Consider the following 17337-nt stretch of genomic DNA (forward strand, 5'->3'; position numbering starts at 1 on the left):
AAATTTTCCCTCCACATCTTGTGTTAAAGTGTTAGTGCTAGTGCTGACTTCTTTTTCCCTCAACCGGAACTGTACCGAGTAAGCCTGATTTTTTTTTCTCCCATTATTGTCCATAGCAAAGGACAAACGCTGACTCTAGCACTTTCCCTGCTGCTCCTTACAGCTGCATAACTCCCACCTTTACCAGCACCACAGGCGCAAATGATTGGCATTGCCTGAAAGAAAGCAGCAAGAATAATGGCCTTCAATCTTTCTATATCTTTGTGAGGTTTATATTAAATTACTTTTAAACAGTGGTTTTGGAAAAATATTAAATGGACTCCAGACATTTCTACAGACAGAGGGGAAGGGCAGGGAGTGTGAGGAAGATGAGCTACAGAAGTGAGATGAGTGGCTGGGGAAAAGGGCAGAAATGGAGGATCAGAGAGAGCTGGAAGAGAAGAAGACGAGCAAGGAGAAAGGGAAGGCAAGCAGATGAACAGGCCTGACCACTGTGCTTCTGCTCTCTCTGTAATCCACTCTGTTGAAAACCTGCCCTGTGTAACCTGCACTTAGGCTGTGCCTTCCTCAGTGCCCGCCACACAGGCGTGGGAGGCTCTCCGTGCTTCTGTCACACACTCAGTATCTCCAAGTGTCCAACCACAGACACAGCCCAGAGAGACTTCTACTCTTTCTCTCTACCCTCCCAAACCTCTGTGGCCAGACCACACACCCACCAAAATTAGAACAATTACTTTCAAACATAGAAGATGTCTTTATGAAGAGACTTTAATTGAAACAATTTGTTTATAATTAAGGTTCTTGCTGTGATCTTGATACAAACTAAGTAAAGTTGTGCCAGCGAATATCCTTCAGTTATCCTGAGTAGGATGATCAAGAAGAGATCCAGAATTTCACAGGGTTTATAACGTGGGCTAGCCACCATCCTACTTTCTATGGCTGTCTTTCAAGGGGGAAAAAACCCATCCTAATGATATTATGTTCTTCATGACTAAACTACTGGCAGGTCTGAATCTCATTCAAAAGTTGTATTAGAGAGATATGTTTCTGTACCATTTGTTAAATCGGTTTAGCAATCTGGTCATTGATTAGTGGCTTTTGCTGACAGATTAGTTAGCTTTGCTGTGTTAAATCAACCCAAAAGTTTCAGTGATGCACAAACTTGTTAGTCGTTACTGACTGGCTCTGACAGCTCTGTCCACCAGTCTTCCTGTTCCAGGATCCACACAGATGGAGCAGCCTCTATTTGAGACATGCCATTCTCAGGAATGAGGGGAAAAAAAAAAGGCTGGGTGGAAACAACACAGCCTAGTGAGCTTCTGTGTGGTTGAAGACTTTTTGTTTTCTCTGCTCATATTGGCCAAGCAAGTCACCTAGTCAAAGGGACAATGGGTCAAGGAAGTACATTCCAGGAACTTCACCTGCCCAGAGGGGTTGCAAGTCACAAGGCAGTAGGTGGAGATGTATCCTCCCATCAAGGGAAGCAGTGATTCTCATCTACCTCAATTCAATTCCATGGGGCACTCGGTACAGCCTTTCGGTTCCATTACACCTGCTGCTGTGTGCAGTGCTCAATGTAAAGGGAGTTTGGGGCAAGACTAAGATTCTCCCTGTCAAGGATCTCCTCTGCCAGCTATCTCCTCCGAGATGTTATCACCTGCCTAAGGCTCTGCCACCCCCTTCTCCATCTAGAGACTCTAACGGTTCATAGCAGCATCTCTCTCCCCCATCTCCCTGCTCTGCGTCTTCAAACTTCATGTCTGCAATGCATGTGTCAGAGTTGACCCAGAGGAAGGAAAGCATGGACTTCATGCAGCTTCTGTTTACTGCTCTACTACAATTCATGAGGTGATAAAGACCTTACCATTCAATCTGCTTGAAATGATAAAAATATCTATACAAGCAGAGCGCACACAAATTTATATTTCAATAAATGGTGCAACCACATAACAAGTTTTCTAAAGGCTAAGGCTCTCGGTGCAAGTCTAGGACGCAAATGTGCCAGCACTTCCTACTGTCGATGCATCTTTTTCCTTTTCTTTCTTTTTTTTTTTTAAATATTTTATTTATTTATTTATTTTGACAGAGAGAGACACAGTAGGAGAGGGAACAGAAGCAGGGGGAGTGGGAGAGGGAGAAGCAGGCTTCCCGCTGAGCAGGGAACCTGATGCAGGGCTTGATCCCAGGCAGGCAACTTAATGACTGAGCCACCCAGGTGGCCTTCGATGCATCTTTTTACTCAGAAATACACTAAGTACAAGATATGTGCTGTACTGAGTAAGTAGTTGAGTGGTTTCTGGGATTCAGGGAACAAATTGATGGTATAGTTAAAGGCAATGTATGGAAATAACAGTTGGCCATAGGAATGGACCCAGTGAACTGTTTTCCCTAATAAAATTTACCATATGGGAAAGGAAAATAGGACTGAAGGCAGGATGATATCTATTTGAGTTAAGTTTAAGTAGGAAAGTTCTCTGTGGAGCAAGAATACAACTGTTTGGGCTTTAACAGTATATGTATGGTCAAGTGCATTATGGGAACAGATTTTGAATGATTCAGTGTATTTTTTTTTTCAATTCACTAAATACTGCCTTAAACATATTGCCAAACCAAGATATATTCAAAGTTAACTCTATTGATGGGATTGGGACATTAGGTCCCATTTTGTTTTTCTAAACATATAATTCAATCATTATACATTGAGGCAAGAATGCCTAGAAATCACACAATTTTATTAATTAAAAAGTAATGCATTGTATATTTCTTGATTCTAAACCTCCCTAGAATATAGTGTTTTATTTTGGTTCAACATATAGCATTTTTTATTCTACTCTTTGTGTTAAGTTTGCATTAGCATCTGAAGTAAATATAGACCATCTATTCAACAGAGTAATAAATGATGTCGATTTGAACAGAGTAGTTTATTGATATTGGATGGACTAAGGCTCTAGTGGATTGAGTGAATTTTGGAGCTTGTGGTTTATTATTCAAATTCCCTGAAAAGCACTCTTAAGATACACAATGTAGACGTCAATATATGTTAGATACATGACCTTATTTTAAGTGGAATCGACATATAGCATTAAAATTTAGAGATGGATTACAAAAATTTTTTAAAGAATGTAAGTGTTTTAGACACATGGATGAAATATGTTGTTTAATCTCAATTATCATACTTAAAATGGATATTATTAAAAACCAAATGAAATAGAGACTTTTTAACACACATACCAAACCAAATTATTTCTAGAAAAGAAATTTGTAAAACAATATTTCCTAGGCTTGTGAAATTCTATGTAAAAAGCACTTTCTTTCTTGGGTGTGAATAAAAAGAGTTATGTGAGATCACAACTGTAAGAATAACATTTTACCTAGTTATTTTTATTATTATTGGCAGCAACATTCTTTTGTAAAATGGGTGGCAGATACACCACAAAACCAACTGAAACACTTCATGAATTGCCATGCCCAGATGGTTTATATGCCCAGAATAGTAATGGGACTGTACAGGAGATGACAGTCATTTTGGCAGGAGTCTGTTTGGTTTCTCCTCAGCATGAAAATCAAACCACTTTAAAGGCAGAATTGCAGATATAGGAATTTTCTTTCCCCACCTCAAATTATGTAGTATAAGGGTATCAAGATGTATTAAGTGTTTAATTATAACTTTGGTGTTAGGAAATCTTTGGGGAAATTGAACTGGGGCAGATGGATTCTAGAAAGTGATCTGCTCAGTAGATAACTAGAAATAACCAGGTTTAGTGAAACATAAAAAAGTTATTTAAGAGTGGAGGATGGGGGACACCTGGGTGGCTCAGTGGGTTAAGCTGCTGCCTTCAGCTCAGGTCATGATCCCAGCGTCCTGGGATCGAGCCCCGCATTGGGCTCTCTACTTGGTGGGGATCCTGCTTCCCCCCCCCACACTCTGCCTGTCTCTCTGCCTACTTGTGATCTCTCTCTCTCTGTCGAGTAAATAAATTAGAAAAAAAAAAAAGAGTGGAGGATGGGCTAGATGGGGGATGGGGATTGAGGAGGCCGCTGTGATGAGCACTGGGTTTTGTATGTAAGCGATGAATCACTGAGTTCTACTCCTGAAACTAATACTGCACACGTGTTAACTAACTAAAATTTAAACTTAAAAAAAATAAAAGAAATGAAAAGCAAAGGTTACTCACGTAAAGTATAAATTGATTGTGGAAATATAGTTCATCAGGTTTTAGGTCTGCATGATATAGTTTCTAAATTTAAATATTACAATTACCTTTTTCTTTTGATGTCAGATTTTCTAAGACAGTCTCCATTTCCGCAAAACACTTTATTTACTAAATTTTTTTCAGGTGTCTTTAAGGAATATAATTTGAGTGTTTTACATGTCACTAAAGAATATAATTCGAGTGAATATTAGTTTAATGTGGCTACTTATGTTGTATTTACATACACTTTACTAGGTTTAAGATCATGTAAGTGCTTGAAAATTATTTTGTAACTACTAGATATGGACAGGCAGTGGTTTGGGAATCAGGAAATAAAAATTCTGATCCCAGTTCTGCCATTATTAAGCTGTGTGACCCTGGACATATCACATACTTATTTTGTATTTTGGAAGCACAAAAATTCTAAAAGAAGAAATGTCCATTTTGCTTTGATTCAGTTTGTTTCCTGTTAAGTGAGAGGGATAAATTAGACAATCCTTAATTCTTCTTTAAATATTTGCCATTTCTTGATTTTATGATGACTTTTCTTTGTCTGAGTCTCTTAAAATACCTTACTTAACATTTCAGAAGTTCAGAGATTGAGGCAAAGTAAGTCATCTCAACCTGAAAGTCTGTCTTGTAGACTCCAGTGACCCCTTCCTCATCAGCATCAAAATACCATTACAGTAAGGATTACATATATTCTCCTGTCTGTAAAGAAAAACTGTAAAGCTATAGTCTGAGAAAACATAAAGCTGTATGTTTGGTTCACTCATCAGTTGGTCAATTGATTTTTTTTTTCCCCTGAAAATTTTTTCCAGGACCAGATAAAGCATGAAATAGTAGTAATAATTTAATAACTCATAATGGTAGAAGCTTGAAGGAGAAGAGGAGGATTGTCTCACCAGGTTGGTGGCGGGAGGGGCAGGCAGTGGAGATGGAGGATTACTTTTCGGGTTTAGAAACAACATGGAATTTAAGGACACAGTGGAAGCAAAAATATCTCATCAGAAGTTAACAGTTATGCTATTCTTTGCCTAAACCCACGATGACATTAGAATGCAAAGTTGTGGGTATTAGTCGTCTCTTAGGGGGATTGTTAAACAGCATCTGTCTTTCTCACCCACATACTGAACCAAGAGAAAAGTTAAACAGAGGACTAAGATAGATACATAACAAAATATCACCTTCATAGCTCATAGAAGTTTGTTTGGAGGATGTAGCTTTGTGTGAAAGCCCCCAAAAGCCTGCAAACCAAACTCCAGAGTTAAGCAGACCGGCACACCAAGGCCCACGTTGTCACAGATCAAAGTGCTTCCCCAAGAGAAGTTACATAGTCACTAACTTATAAAAGGCTGAACTTTTTCACATACAAAGCATTTATAAGATTGCCTTCATGTTTAAGGCTTTCTGTGTGAAATCCTGCAATGAAAAGGAAATAACTTCATCCTGAGCTATTGTAGACATTTCCATTTGGGTGGGAAAATTCAGGTGCCCAAAGGGGTCTGAACTATGAGGACTCATGAGTTAAGATTACTTTTAATGAAGCTCTTTTGGGTGCCTGGGTGACTCAGTGGGTTAAGCCTCTGCCTTTGGCTCAGGTCATGATCTCAGGGTGCTGGGATCGAGCCCCACGTCGGGCTCTCTGCTAAGCAGGGAGCCTGCTTCCGCCTCTCTCTCTGCCTGCCTCTCTGGCTACTTGTGATCCCTCTGTCAAATAAATAAAATCTTTAAAAAAATAAAGTGTAATAAATAAACAAATATATAGACTATATTTTAGATTCACATAAAAATTGAGCAAGAAGTACAAAGTTCCCATATATGCCCAGTCCCCGTATAAGCACTGTCCATGTCAATACTGTACAGCAGAATGGTACTTTTGTTACAATTGATGAATCTACAGTGACACATTGTTATCACCCCAAGTACATAGTTTAGATTACGATTCACTCTTGTTGTCTATGGGTTTGGACAAATGTATAGTAACTTGTATCTACCATTATAATATACAGAAAAGTTTCACTGTCCTAAAAATCCTCTGTACTTCACATATTCATTGTTCTTTCCCCACTAATACCTGGCAACCACTGCTCTTTACTGTGTCCATAATTTTGCCTTTTTCAGAATTTCATATAATTGGAATCATACAGTATGTATCTTTTTTCTGATTGACCCTTCCACCTAGTATTATGCATTTAAGTTGTCTTGTTTCTAATCTTAGTGGGAAAGTTTCTAGTTTCTTCTATTGTGTTTTTAAATACATATTATTCCTGTAAAGAAAATCTATTGAGTTTCTTATGCTTTGGAAGCTAGACACTTAATTCTCTTACTATTTGTAGGAGTTTTTCAGGTGTTTACACAATATGCAAATAAGTATAACTTTACTTCCTCTGTCCTAAATGCAATTATTTCTCACTTCTAATTGGATTGGCTTGTACTTTTGGCAAATTGTTAAATAATAGTGTTGGGGTTTTTCCTTGATTTTACTGAAAGTACATTTACTTTGTGAAGTACTGAAAGTACTTTGTGAAGTTTGTTACTGACTTTGGTGTTCATACAAATGAATATATATATATATATACATATATATATATGTATATATATATATATATATTCTTAACATACCATGAAAGTAGCATCGTGTATTGGTGAAAAAAAGTTAGTGTATGCAGTAATTAATGTTGGTTGGGATAACTAAGGGAAAAAAAAAGAATCTATCTTATTTCATCTAGAAAACTAATTCCAAACAGAAAAAGATTTAACTTTATAAAATTAAAGCACGTAATTGCTAAAAATGCAAGAAGAGGACTTGATCTATCTTATATCCCTCCACTCCCCCAGAACATGGATGCTTCCCTTGGCATGACACAAAATCTAGAAGCCAAAGGAGAATTACAGCTAGATCATCATGTTAACATCCACATGTCTTAACCCGTAGCACAGAAACATCACCAACTCAGAAAATACATACCTTTTGAAAAGGTCCAAAATTGAATTGTTGATGCCATATCTAAAAAGTTGATATAGATTTAAAAAGAAAGAAATGAAAATAGGGACTGTTATGTAAATAGGAAGTCACAGAAAAGAAAATTTAAAAACAGCTCTTAACCATATGGAAAAAAGTTAAGCTTTCCTCATAGGAAGACAAATGCCAATTAAAACTATAATATGATCCCACTTTAGTCCCAATCAGATTGGAAATATTGAAAATACAATTTAAAACACATTACATGGTGAAGATGTAAACGAACAGGCACAACATTATATTGCTGTTCGGAGAACCCATACTTCAGAGCCAGTGATTTTGCAATACCGACATTAAAGACTCACCTTTTACACAGCCAAGTGCATTTTTAGAAACTAATACTATAAATAGGTCCACAGATATGTAAAAATATGTGTATGAAATATATTAGTTGCAGCTTTATTTAGAATAGCAAAGTATTGGAACAACCTGAATACTCATAACTGGGCAATTGATTCAATCTATTATAGTACAAAGAAACAATGGAAAACCTTGTGGCTGATAAAAAGAGAGTTGAATCTGTAAAAATTAACAAGGAATGAACTCTAATCTATATTATTAAGTGAAAAATGAAAGGTTCAGAAGAGTTTGTATACTAAGATACTATCTGTATGCTTTTTAATAGAAAATGTGTGAATATGCCTACAGTCACGTGACCAGTGTTTACCTATTACATACCTGGAAAAATAAATGGAGACAGATAACAGTGGCTACCTCTGGGAGTTGAATTCAGCAGTGGAGGACAGGTGGTAGGAAGAGTTTATGCTGTATTTTCTTTTAAATGATTGGAGTTTATGTCATTTACACATATTTTCTGTCAAAAAAACAAAGGATTTTAAAAGGAAAACATCGGGGCGCCTGGGTGGCTCAGTGGGTTAAGCCTCTGCCTTCGGCTCAGGTCATGATCCCAGGGTCCTGGGATCGAGCCCCGCATCGGGCTCTCTGCTCAGCAGGGAGCCTGCTTCCTCCTCTCTCTCTGCCTGCCTCTCTGCTTACTTGTGATCTCTCTGTCCAATAAATAAATAAAATCTTTAAAAAAAAATAAAATAAAAAGGAAAACATCTGTGTCATAATAATTCCCTCATGAGAAAATGTACCATACTTGTTATCCCTAAATTTTTATTTCCAAATAAATTGCTGCCAGTGTTTTCCTGATATCTTATGGGAGAGGTAGGGTTTTTTTTTTAATTTTTAATTTTTAATTAACATCTGATGTATTATTTGCCCCAGGGGTACAGTTCTGTGAATCATCAGGCTTACACATTTCACAGCACTCACCATAGCACATACCTTCCCCAATGTCCATAACCCAGCCACCCTATCCCTATCCCCCACCCCCATCAACCCTCAGTTTGTTTCATGAGATTAAGAGTCTCCTATGGTTTGTCTCCCTCCCAATCCCATCTTCTTCCATTTTTTACTTCCTTACCCCCCAAACCTCCTGCCCTGCCTCCCAAATTCCTCATATCAGAGAGATCATATGATAATTGTCTTTCTCTGATTGACTTATTTCGCTCATCCTAATATTCTCTAGTTCCATCCACGTTGTTGCAAATGGCAAGAATTTCGATTCTTTTGATGGCTACATAGTATTCCATTGGGTATATATACACATTTTCTTTATCCATTCATCTGTTGATGGACATCTAGGCCCTTTCCATCGTTTGGCTATTGTGGACATTGCTGCTATAAACATTCAGGTGCATGTGCCCCTTCGGATCACTACGTTTGTATCTTTAGGGTGAATACCGAGTAGTGAAATTGCTGGGTCATAGGATAGCTCTATTTTCAACTTTCTGAGAAACCTCCATACTGTTTTCCAAAGTGGCTGCACCAGCTTGCATTCCCACCAACAGTGTAGGAGGGTTCCCCTTTCTCTGCATCCTTGCCAACATCTGTTGTTTCCTGACTTTTTAATTTTAGCCATTCTGACTGGTGTGAGGTGGTATATCACTGTGGTTTTGATTTGTATTTCCCTGATGCTGAGTGATGCTGAGTACTTTTGCATGAGTCTTTTGGCCGTCTGGATGTCTTTTTTGTAGAAATGTCTGTTCATGTCTTCTGCCTATTTCTTGATTGGATTATTTGTTCTTTGGGTATTGGGTAATAAGTTCTTTTTAGATTTTGGATACTAGTCTTATATCTGATATGTCATTTGCGGTTATCTGGAAGAGGTAGAGTTTTAGGGTAAAAGTATTCCATTTCCAGCATGCCTGTGGCTAAGTGTGTTAAGCCTTTGCCTTCACTTCAGGTCATGATCTCAGGGTCCTGGGATCGAGGCCCGCCTGGGGCTCTCTGCTCAGCAGGGAGACTGTTTCCTCCTCTCTCTCTGTCAGCCTCTCTGCCTACTTGTGATCTCTCTCTCTGTCAAATAAATAAATAAAGTCATAAAAAATATTCCTTTTCCATTCATTTAGATTTACTGATTTAATTTTTCTATTCTTCCAGGCCCTGAGCCGGTTACAGATAGACTGTAAGAAGCTCTGAAAGTTTGGTTAGCTCACTTAGTAGATGGAGGGTGCAAATTCAGTCTTGAATGTTCCACTTGTTTCTGGTCATTTGCTGGAAAACATGGTCATAAACCTCGCAGCAGTGGGAACATCGTCCAGTGAAATTTGAGGTCCCTCTAGAACTCCTCACAAAACAGTCATGGCTGTAGTGTTATTATTGCAGTTTCTATCTGCCAAAGCTGCAATTAACGGCATCATAGCTTGTTGACCTTAATGAGTTAACAGAGTTTCCAGATAAAACTCATGGCCAAGCAGGAGCTTAGGCTCTGGGAAGTTCTGGCTCCGTAGTATCTCTGAAATTTGAGTGCATATTAAATATACCTTGAAAGAATACATTTGGGATTTGGCTCCTGGCATCAGATCAGATCTGACTCTGCTGTATGGAGTTGAGTGTTTCCTCAGATCCTCATGATACGTTGAGCACAATGGGACTAGAATATCAGCACGAATAGCCTTATTGCTTAAGTGAAGCAAAACACTTCCGACCTTGTTCACCTTAACGCACCCTGGCTTCTTCCCCATCACTTTTTCCTGAAACAGGAGAATTCTGCTGTCTTCTCTCACCTAAGGCCCAATCCAGGAATGTCTTCCCAGCTTGGTCTATTTCCCATTCCTTGTCATGTAAAGGGCATTTGTCCGACACGGAACTGTCTCTTTCCATGTGCATTCAAGAAAGCCAACCCTGGCCTGGCTAATGACGTGGGCAGGTCACAGTTCCTGTCTTTAGATCAAGACTCAGGTCTCGGGCTCCATCAGTAGTGACTCTCTGGTGGGCTATTAAGGCTGACTGTGGCAAACAGTTTGATCGGTTTGGCCAGGAGCCACCTGTCAGGGCTGAAGGGTTGGATTTTATATCCTCTCAGAGACAGCGCCTTTCCACTTCTTCCTGTTGATAAGCTCTCCATTGCCTCTGTGGGGATATATCCTCATCTGGGTGGCTCACAGAGTGAACAGCCCATTAGCGACATGATGGTATTTAGCCTAATGTACTTTAATTAAGGCTGTAGTTGAATCACTTTCTTAAGTTATGGCACAGTTCCTGTATCAGCAAAGCACAAGTATTAATAAACATGGGACATTTAACAAAACCCAAGTCAGAAAACAGATCTGTTAAGCGAAAGCCAATGAAGCAGAAAGTAGAATGGTGGTCATGCGGGCTGGGGGGATGGAGGATTGATATGTAATGGGTATAAAGTTTCAGTTATGCAAGATAACTAAGTACTAGAGAGCTGCGTACAGCCTTGTGCCTGTGGTTAACTATGTTGCACACTTAAAAATTGATTAGAAGGATAGATCTGGTGTTAAATGGTCTTACTACAAAACAATTTATATTTAGCAATTCCATTTCAATTTAATTAGAAACAAAAATCCAATCCTCTGGTTCATATTTCATGACCAGAGTTTATAGACATTAAAATCTTCTTTTAATTTCCTTAGACTATCTGCAACCTTTTTTTTTTTTTTTTAGGACTTTCATATGCAGAGTAAATGGTAATTAAAATGTGCAGGATGACAAGATGGAGCAAACAGTGCTTGTACCACCAGGACCTGACAGCTTCAACTTCTTCACCAGAGAATCTCTTGCTGCTATTGAAAGACGCATTGCAGAAGAAAAGGCTAAGAATCCCAAACCAGACAAGAAAGATGATGATGAAAATGGCCCAAAGCCAAATAGTGACTTGGAAGCTGGAAAGAACCTTCCTTTTATTTATGGAGACATCCCTCCAGAGATGGTGTCAGAGCCGCTGGAGGACCTGGACCCGTACTATATCAATAAAAAAGTGAGTGATTTTTTTTTTTTTAAATCAGGCATATTTTACAGCTAATTGCCTACTACATACCTTGGACTATGATTGCACCAATATGTGCCAAATTAGCAGAAAGTCCTTCTGTTTAAGAAATAAAACACATTTGTTTGTGTTCTATGCATATGCATCCACGAGAAATAAATTGATTATATCATAACAGATGGAGCTGTCCCAAATGCACCACAACACATACCTAAAAATAAATGTATGATGTAGGCAGGCAGCTAATTGAACAAATTAAAAAGTTCTCCCCAGAGATTGTATTTACTGTATAATTTTATGTGTTTTCCACACTTAAAAATCCAGGAATTATCAAAAGTGATAAATATTTAAAAAATACTAGTATTGGTTTCTCATGGAACAAAATCTGGTGCCACAAAGGTTTCAATTTCTATATCACATTATGTATAATAAGTCAATTTCCTACAGAAACTTTTTCCTAAGTAGGCAAGAACATTCCTATACAAACTACAGTTTTAAAAATTATTCAGAGCAAATAATCATGTACTTTTCCATTTGGATTCATGTATCTTTGGGGAGTATCCTGTTTAGCAGTAGGAGCCATTAAAACTCAGTGTATCAATCAACTGAACTAAGAAACAAACAACTGAATGGCTGTATCAAAAAGTGTTAAATCCCTGATATGAGGAAGTGGCGATGCAACATGGGGGCTTAAGTGGGTAGGAGAAGAATAAATGAAACAAGATGGGATTGGGAGGGAGACAAACCATAAGTGACTCTTAATCTCACAAAACAAACTGAGGGTTGCTGGGGGAAGGGGGTTTGGGAGAGGGGGTGTGGGATTATGGACATTGGGGAGGGTATGTGCTTTGGTGAGTGCTGTGAAGTGTGTAAACCTGGTGATTCACAGACCTGTACCCCTGGGGATAAAAATATATGTTTATAAAAAATAAAAAATTATTTTAAAAAGTGTTAAATCAAAATTTAAATAATGAAAACTATTCAGCCATTTTTCTCAATATTTTTAATACATAAATATTGCTTGAAATATTTTTATTTCAAAAAACTATTCAATTTTTTGGTGAAAGTGTATCGATACTGGCAAGAATTAAAAGAAATATAGTATTCTAACGAACTTACGATATTTAAGTCCCTGCATTTTCCGTATTCATGCTTGCAGTGAAAACCTTGTATTCAGTACCCAGTCTTTCATCATGACCACGATTTCACCAAACCAAGAAGGAAAGCATAGAAAAAGATAAAATCGAAAAAAAACTATTGTGTTGATTTTAGATTAAATTTATAACTCATTAATTTGCAACATTTTATCTTTTTCACCTTTGTGAACTCAAGGTGAAAGGGGGAGGCAAAAAGATTGTAACACAGCAAACAAAATTTTTTAGTTGGACATGAGCCTTCAAATACCCCTAGAACTTTTAGGGACTCTCTTGGTTGCTGGCATAGTTCTGTATGAAGTTATTCCTTATTAAATGTGTAAGTCTGGCAATTTTAATATGTGGATTAGAGACAGTTTTACAAATTGCTTCTTACTGAGTACCGTAATTTCATTGGTAAAAATCTCACTATGTTCAGATTTTTAAAAAAGATTTTTCAGGATATAAGCAATTTCAGGACTTACTTTCCCTTTGTAAAAACTGGTTTGCCTGTTGTACAGTAAAGAAAGAGATAAAGAATCGTTTTCTATAGATTTCATTATGTTTTATTTAACCTCACTTTTAACATAATACTATTAAATCTTAGCCAGGTAAGAGTTTATCCATTTCATAACTACTATTTAAATTATAAGTTGCTCTTTATCATTCAGTCCTTTGAAAATTAATTTAATACAATATCAAAAGCTAAAACCCCAATTAAGCAAATGATGAAGGGTTTATTTGTATTAGGAAACAACAATGCAGATAATTCAATTATACATTTTAACTTCTTTGAAATTGCTTCATTCTTTATCTAATGACTCTGATGTGTTTCTAGACAGACATTCATTCACACCATAGAGTTTGCATCTTTATTGTTTTAGCCTGTTTAGAGGTGCTGTTATCATGGGTGAGGAGTGCCCATCCTCAGCCAGGCTTTTGGCTACCCCCCAAATCTGTGCCCCCACTTTCTGATAGTAATTACTAAGAATTATTAAAGCGACCCGGAGTCTACCCCTTCTTCAAACAGGGCTGAAATCTAGCATCGCAGCTCATACACCATGTCCTGATTTGTAAAACAGTCAATGAGTACTTCAAGAAAGACCAAACTAACACATGTTGATAAGGACAGCAATTCCTTATGAGGAAACCAGATTGTCCAATCAATCTTTCCTTCAAATTAGAGTTTTCAGACTGGTAACAGCTATTGTCTTGAGGTTGTGTCCCCAAATAAAACACCCCTTGACTGGTTTGTAACAAATGATATAGAGCAAAGGATACAAAGGCAGATGGGAAAGAAAATTATGCAAACCCTTTCACGTATTTAAAAGAAAGGTCTTCAAACTCAGGATGAAAGGACAGTTTTGAAGGAATGACTAGTCAGCCAGATTCTTCTGCTGAAGTCACCCTTAGAAACTTCGTAAGGTTCATGTTCAAAGTTGCCTCTAACATCATCTATCCTTATCTTCAAATGCACATTGTGTGAGGAAAGAAAAAACATTTTGGCATTTTGGAACAAATCACACTGTGCAAGCAGGACGACCTGATAAGAGAAATGTTGTTACCAGGAAGGAGTTCTCCCCAAGGTAAGGCATGTCCAGTGCCTTACCACTGGGCTGACATCAAGCAAGTCTTCAAATGTAAGCCCTTCAACAGCAATATAAATGAAACTCTAAAGCACTGAAATCCTTAGAAACTAACATTGCATGCTTAGGACACACAACTAAGCGATGTCTTTAAAATTTCCTTCTTTTGCATATATTTTCACATTAAGACTTTCTAGTTGCTGTTACACTGGTTTCTAGTCTTAAATTTTCTTTCCATAACTGGACTATTTCAGCATTGAGGAGTAGCCTTAAATTCTAAATTAGTTTGCTCTGATTAAAGTTTCAATGCATAGAAAATTAATAGCATCTTAAAAATAATGAATATTTCTTTTGATATTTGATAACCAGTTTTATTTTCTGACTTGTGTATCTGAGATCAGCAGAGCGATCTTCATTAAAACAGTGGACGAAAATGTCACTGGAGAAAATGCTTCTTGGGATGAAATTTCCCACTATTCCTGATAATGGGGATGTGGATTTTATTGCCTGAGTGAGTTGGAATATAAAAATATGAGTAGGCCATTGACTTACTTCCCCAAGGTTTAACTCCAGTACAATAATTAATGAGCCATTTATATCTATATTCAAAGTTTTTGTTTCTTTCTTACTAATATTTGGAATAAAAAAAGCAAGCCTACAAAAATGGTTGAAGAATCTATTCTTTATGTTATATTTTAAAGTACAGTGGTATTCATATAAGAAATTTATATGTAAGAAATAGAAACAACATAAACACTAAAGCCCTTTATGATCTTCTAAAGAGACAATGTCATTGAGCTTATGGAAGTGTCATTGCTGATGGTGTATTTTCAGATGGCATATGCCCACATATTTTTATCTTCTTTGCCCTAGTTTAAAATGTGCAACTTATATAATATTCAAGAGTTTTACTAAAATTGTTAAAATAAGTTAATCTATGGTCACTGATATTGTAGTAACAACTGAAGAGATAGCAATCATCTCATGAACATTCCTCATGCATGGAAGCATTTCCAGACCCTCAGAGGTTTTAAGCCTTCAGCAGTCCACCTAAGAATGAAAAAATGAAATAACAGTGCTCTCAGAACACAGTCACAGAATTTTCCATATCATGTTAGCTGTGGTCCCATGCTCTTCAAAACAGGATTCCAGGTTCGGTTCCTTTTATTTGTTTATTTACTTCAGCTATGTGGTAAGGCACATTTTGCTTGTGAACACACCTTTCTTTCCTTATTTTTTTTTCCCACATTTTTTTTCATAGCTTGTGTTAATTTTGTACCATTTAGCTATACATTCAAATTCTTCACCTACTCTTTATTACAGAAAACTTCTTTCTTCTCATGTTCTTCTTAAAATTACAGATGACTCATTAGTACCATGGAAGAAAATATCCTTTGTGACAGTGTCCTGGAAATAGAATGAGGTATTTTAGATCTGTAGTGAAAATGGATGTTTGTTAATTATGGAATATAGAAATGTATCCAGTTAAAAATGTCTTCTTTCCTTGATTGCCTCATGGGCATTTATGAACAATTTATTCTCCCTTCTTATCAGCTCTGCTAAAAAAGATGTGCATTGCCTCTTTATTGGAGCAACACGAAGAGTCTTTTATGAATTCATGATTTCAAATTCATGCCTGGTCTGTTATTGCTACAGGAATTTTAAATTGTTATATTGGGTAGAGAGAGTTATTTGTTTTGTTTTTTAATTGGGATTAGGGAGGTTTTCTTGCAATAGTAATTTAAGAGAATTCAGAAAAGTAGATGGTAAATAAAAACTTATGATTCCATAAATTGTCTTATGAGCAGTCCCCAATTTATAACTTTTTTGGTTTTGGCATATCATTAGCTCCTCTAGAACTAGCAGTCCCCCAGGCTCTCCCTTCCACTCAGGGCACTGTAGTTGACTTTCAGATCTTTCTCCTCTTCATCCATCATTTCTTCCTTATACCTCTTTCTTCTTTGTCACCTCCCCACCTCTACTCAGAAACAATTCCAGATGATGATGATGGTAGCAAAATAATGGTTAGAATTTATTAAGCACCTGCTATATTAGGAGGAAACCCTTCAGTTGAGAGTGACAAAAATCCAACAGAAACTAGTTTTGAAAACAAGCAAGCTAACGCATTGATTAATTAATAAATGTATGTGTGGGACAAATTTCATTGTAATATCAAAGGATCCAGCAGCTAGAAGAACAACAGCAAGACACAATCCTTTTCCATTTGGGGGCTCTATTTTCTCCTACGCTGGCTGCATTCACAGGCTTGTTCTTCCCACAAGATGGCAGAAATCTCCACCAGTAGCACCTAGCTGGCATCCTACAGCCTACTCACCCCAAGAAAAACTCACTTTTTCTTCAAAAGCTGTAGCAAAAGTCCTGGAACTGGTTCTAGTTAGTTCCCCTGACCTCCTCTGAACCAGTTCCTGTAGGCTGGGGTATGTGATGGGCTCATTGAGCAGATTAATGCCACATGCTGACCCGTGTTGCCAGGGGGTGGGTCAGCGCCACCCGAGCCACGTGGGCAGACAGTGGAACAGGAGTGTTGGCCAAAACGAAGTGCCAGAGGCTGCTGAAGAAGCCGTGCCAGGCAGGCAAAAATTAGAACTCTGTCCTCAATGCACTACCTATCAGGGTATTTACAGTTCTACTTTAATCCTCATGTCCTTCCAAGATAACTCTTGTCTTTATTTTAAAATAATGAAACTGAGGTGAAGTAATTAGCCTAAGATCACAAAGCTATTAAGTAACAGACACTAGATTTAAAACAGATCTGTCAGCTTCTGTGGCTCATTGCCATGCTACTTCGGGTGTGCAGTCTTTGCATTGATAATACTGGTGGAAAAGAAAAGTCAGTAATAGAATATATATAAGCCTACTGCTGCTTTTCCTGCCCCCACCCCTATTCACACCACTGTGCAGGCTGTACCCTTCATCTCCTAGGTTGGTAATGCTTCCCAAACATGACTTGTTGCTTCCCTGTTTCTCTCAGTCAGGGGCATGGCTTGTCTTTGTGAAAACTAAAATCTTTAAGACTCTGTAGGTTGATATCAACTTCTAAAATAATTAGACAATTACATTTCCTACCAGATTCTAATAG

The 17337-nt window shown here is 37.6% G+C and overlaps 1 protein-coding gene across 8 annotated transcripts in view; it reads left to right on the forward strand.

The window, feature by feature from the left end:
• Nucleotides 1-17337, forward strand: part of SCN1A (sodium voltage-gated channel alpha subunit 1) — a 141098-nt gene that overhangs the window by 47653 nt on the left and 76108 nt on the right. For all 8 annotated transcript variants that reach the window (XM_082690241.1, XM_082690245.1, XM_082690240.1 and 5 more), the window contains exon 2: nt 11197-11509. In XM_082690241.1, coding sequence (XP_082546367.1) covers nt 11246-11509 — 264 coding nt within the window. In that variant the 5' untranslated portion in view covers nt 11197-11245. The remainder of the gene's footprint in view (nt 1-11196; nt 11510-17337) is intronic.

Source organism: Mustela nivalis (assembly GCF_964662115.1).
Source record: "Mustela nivalis genome assembly, chromosome: 11".
Classification (NCBI taxonomy): Eukaryota; Metazoa; Chordata; class Mammalia; order Carnivora; family Mustelidae; genus Mustela; species Mustela nivalis.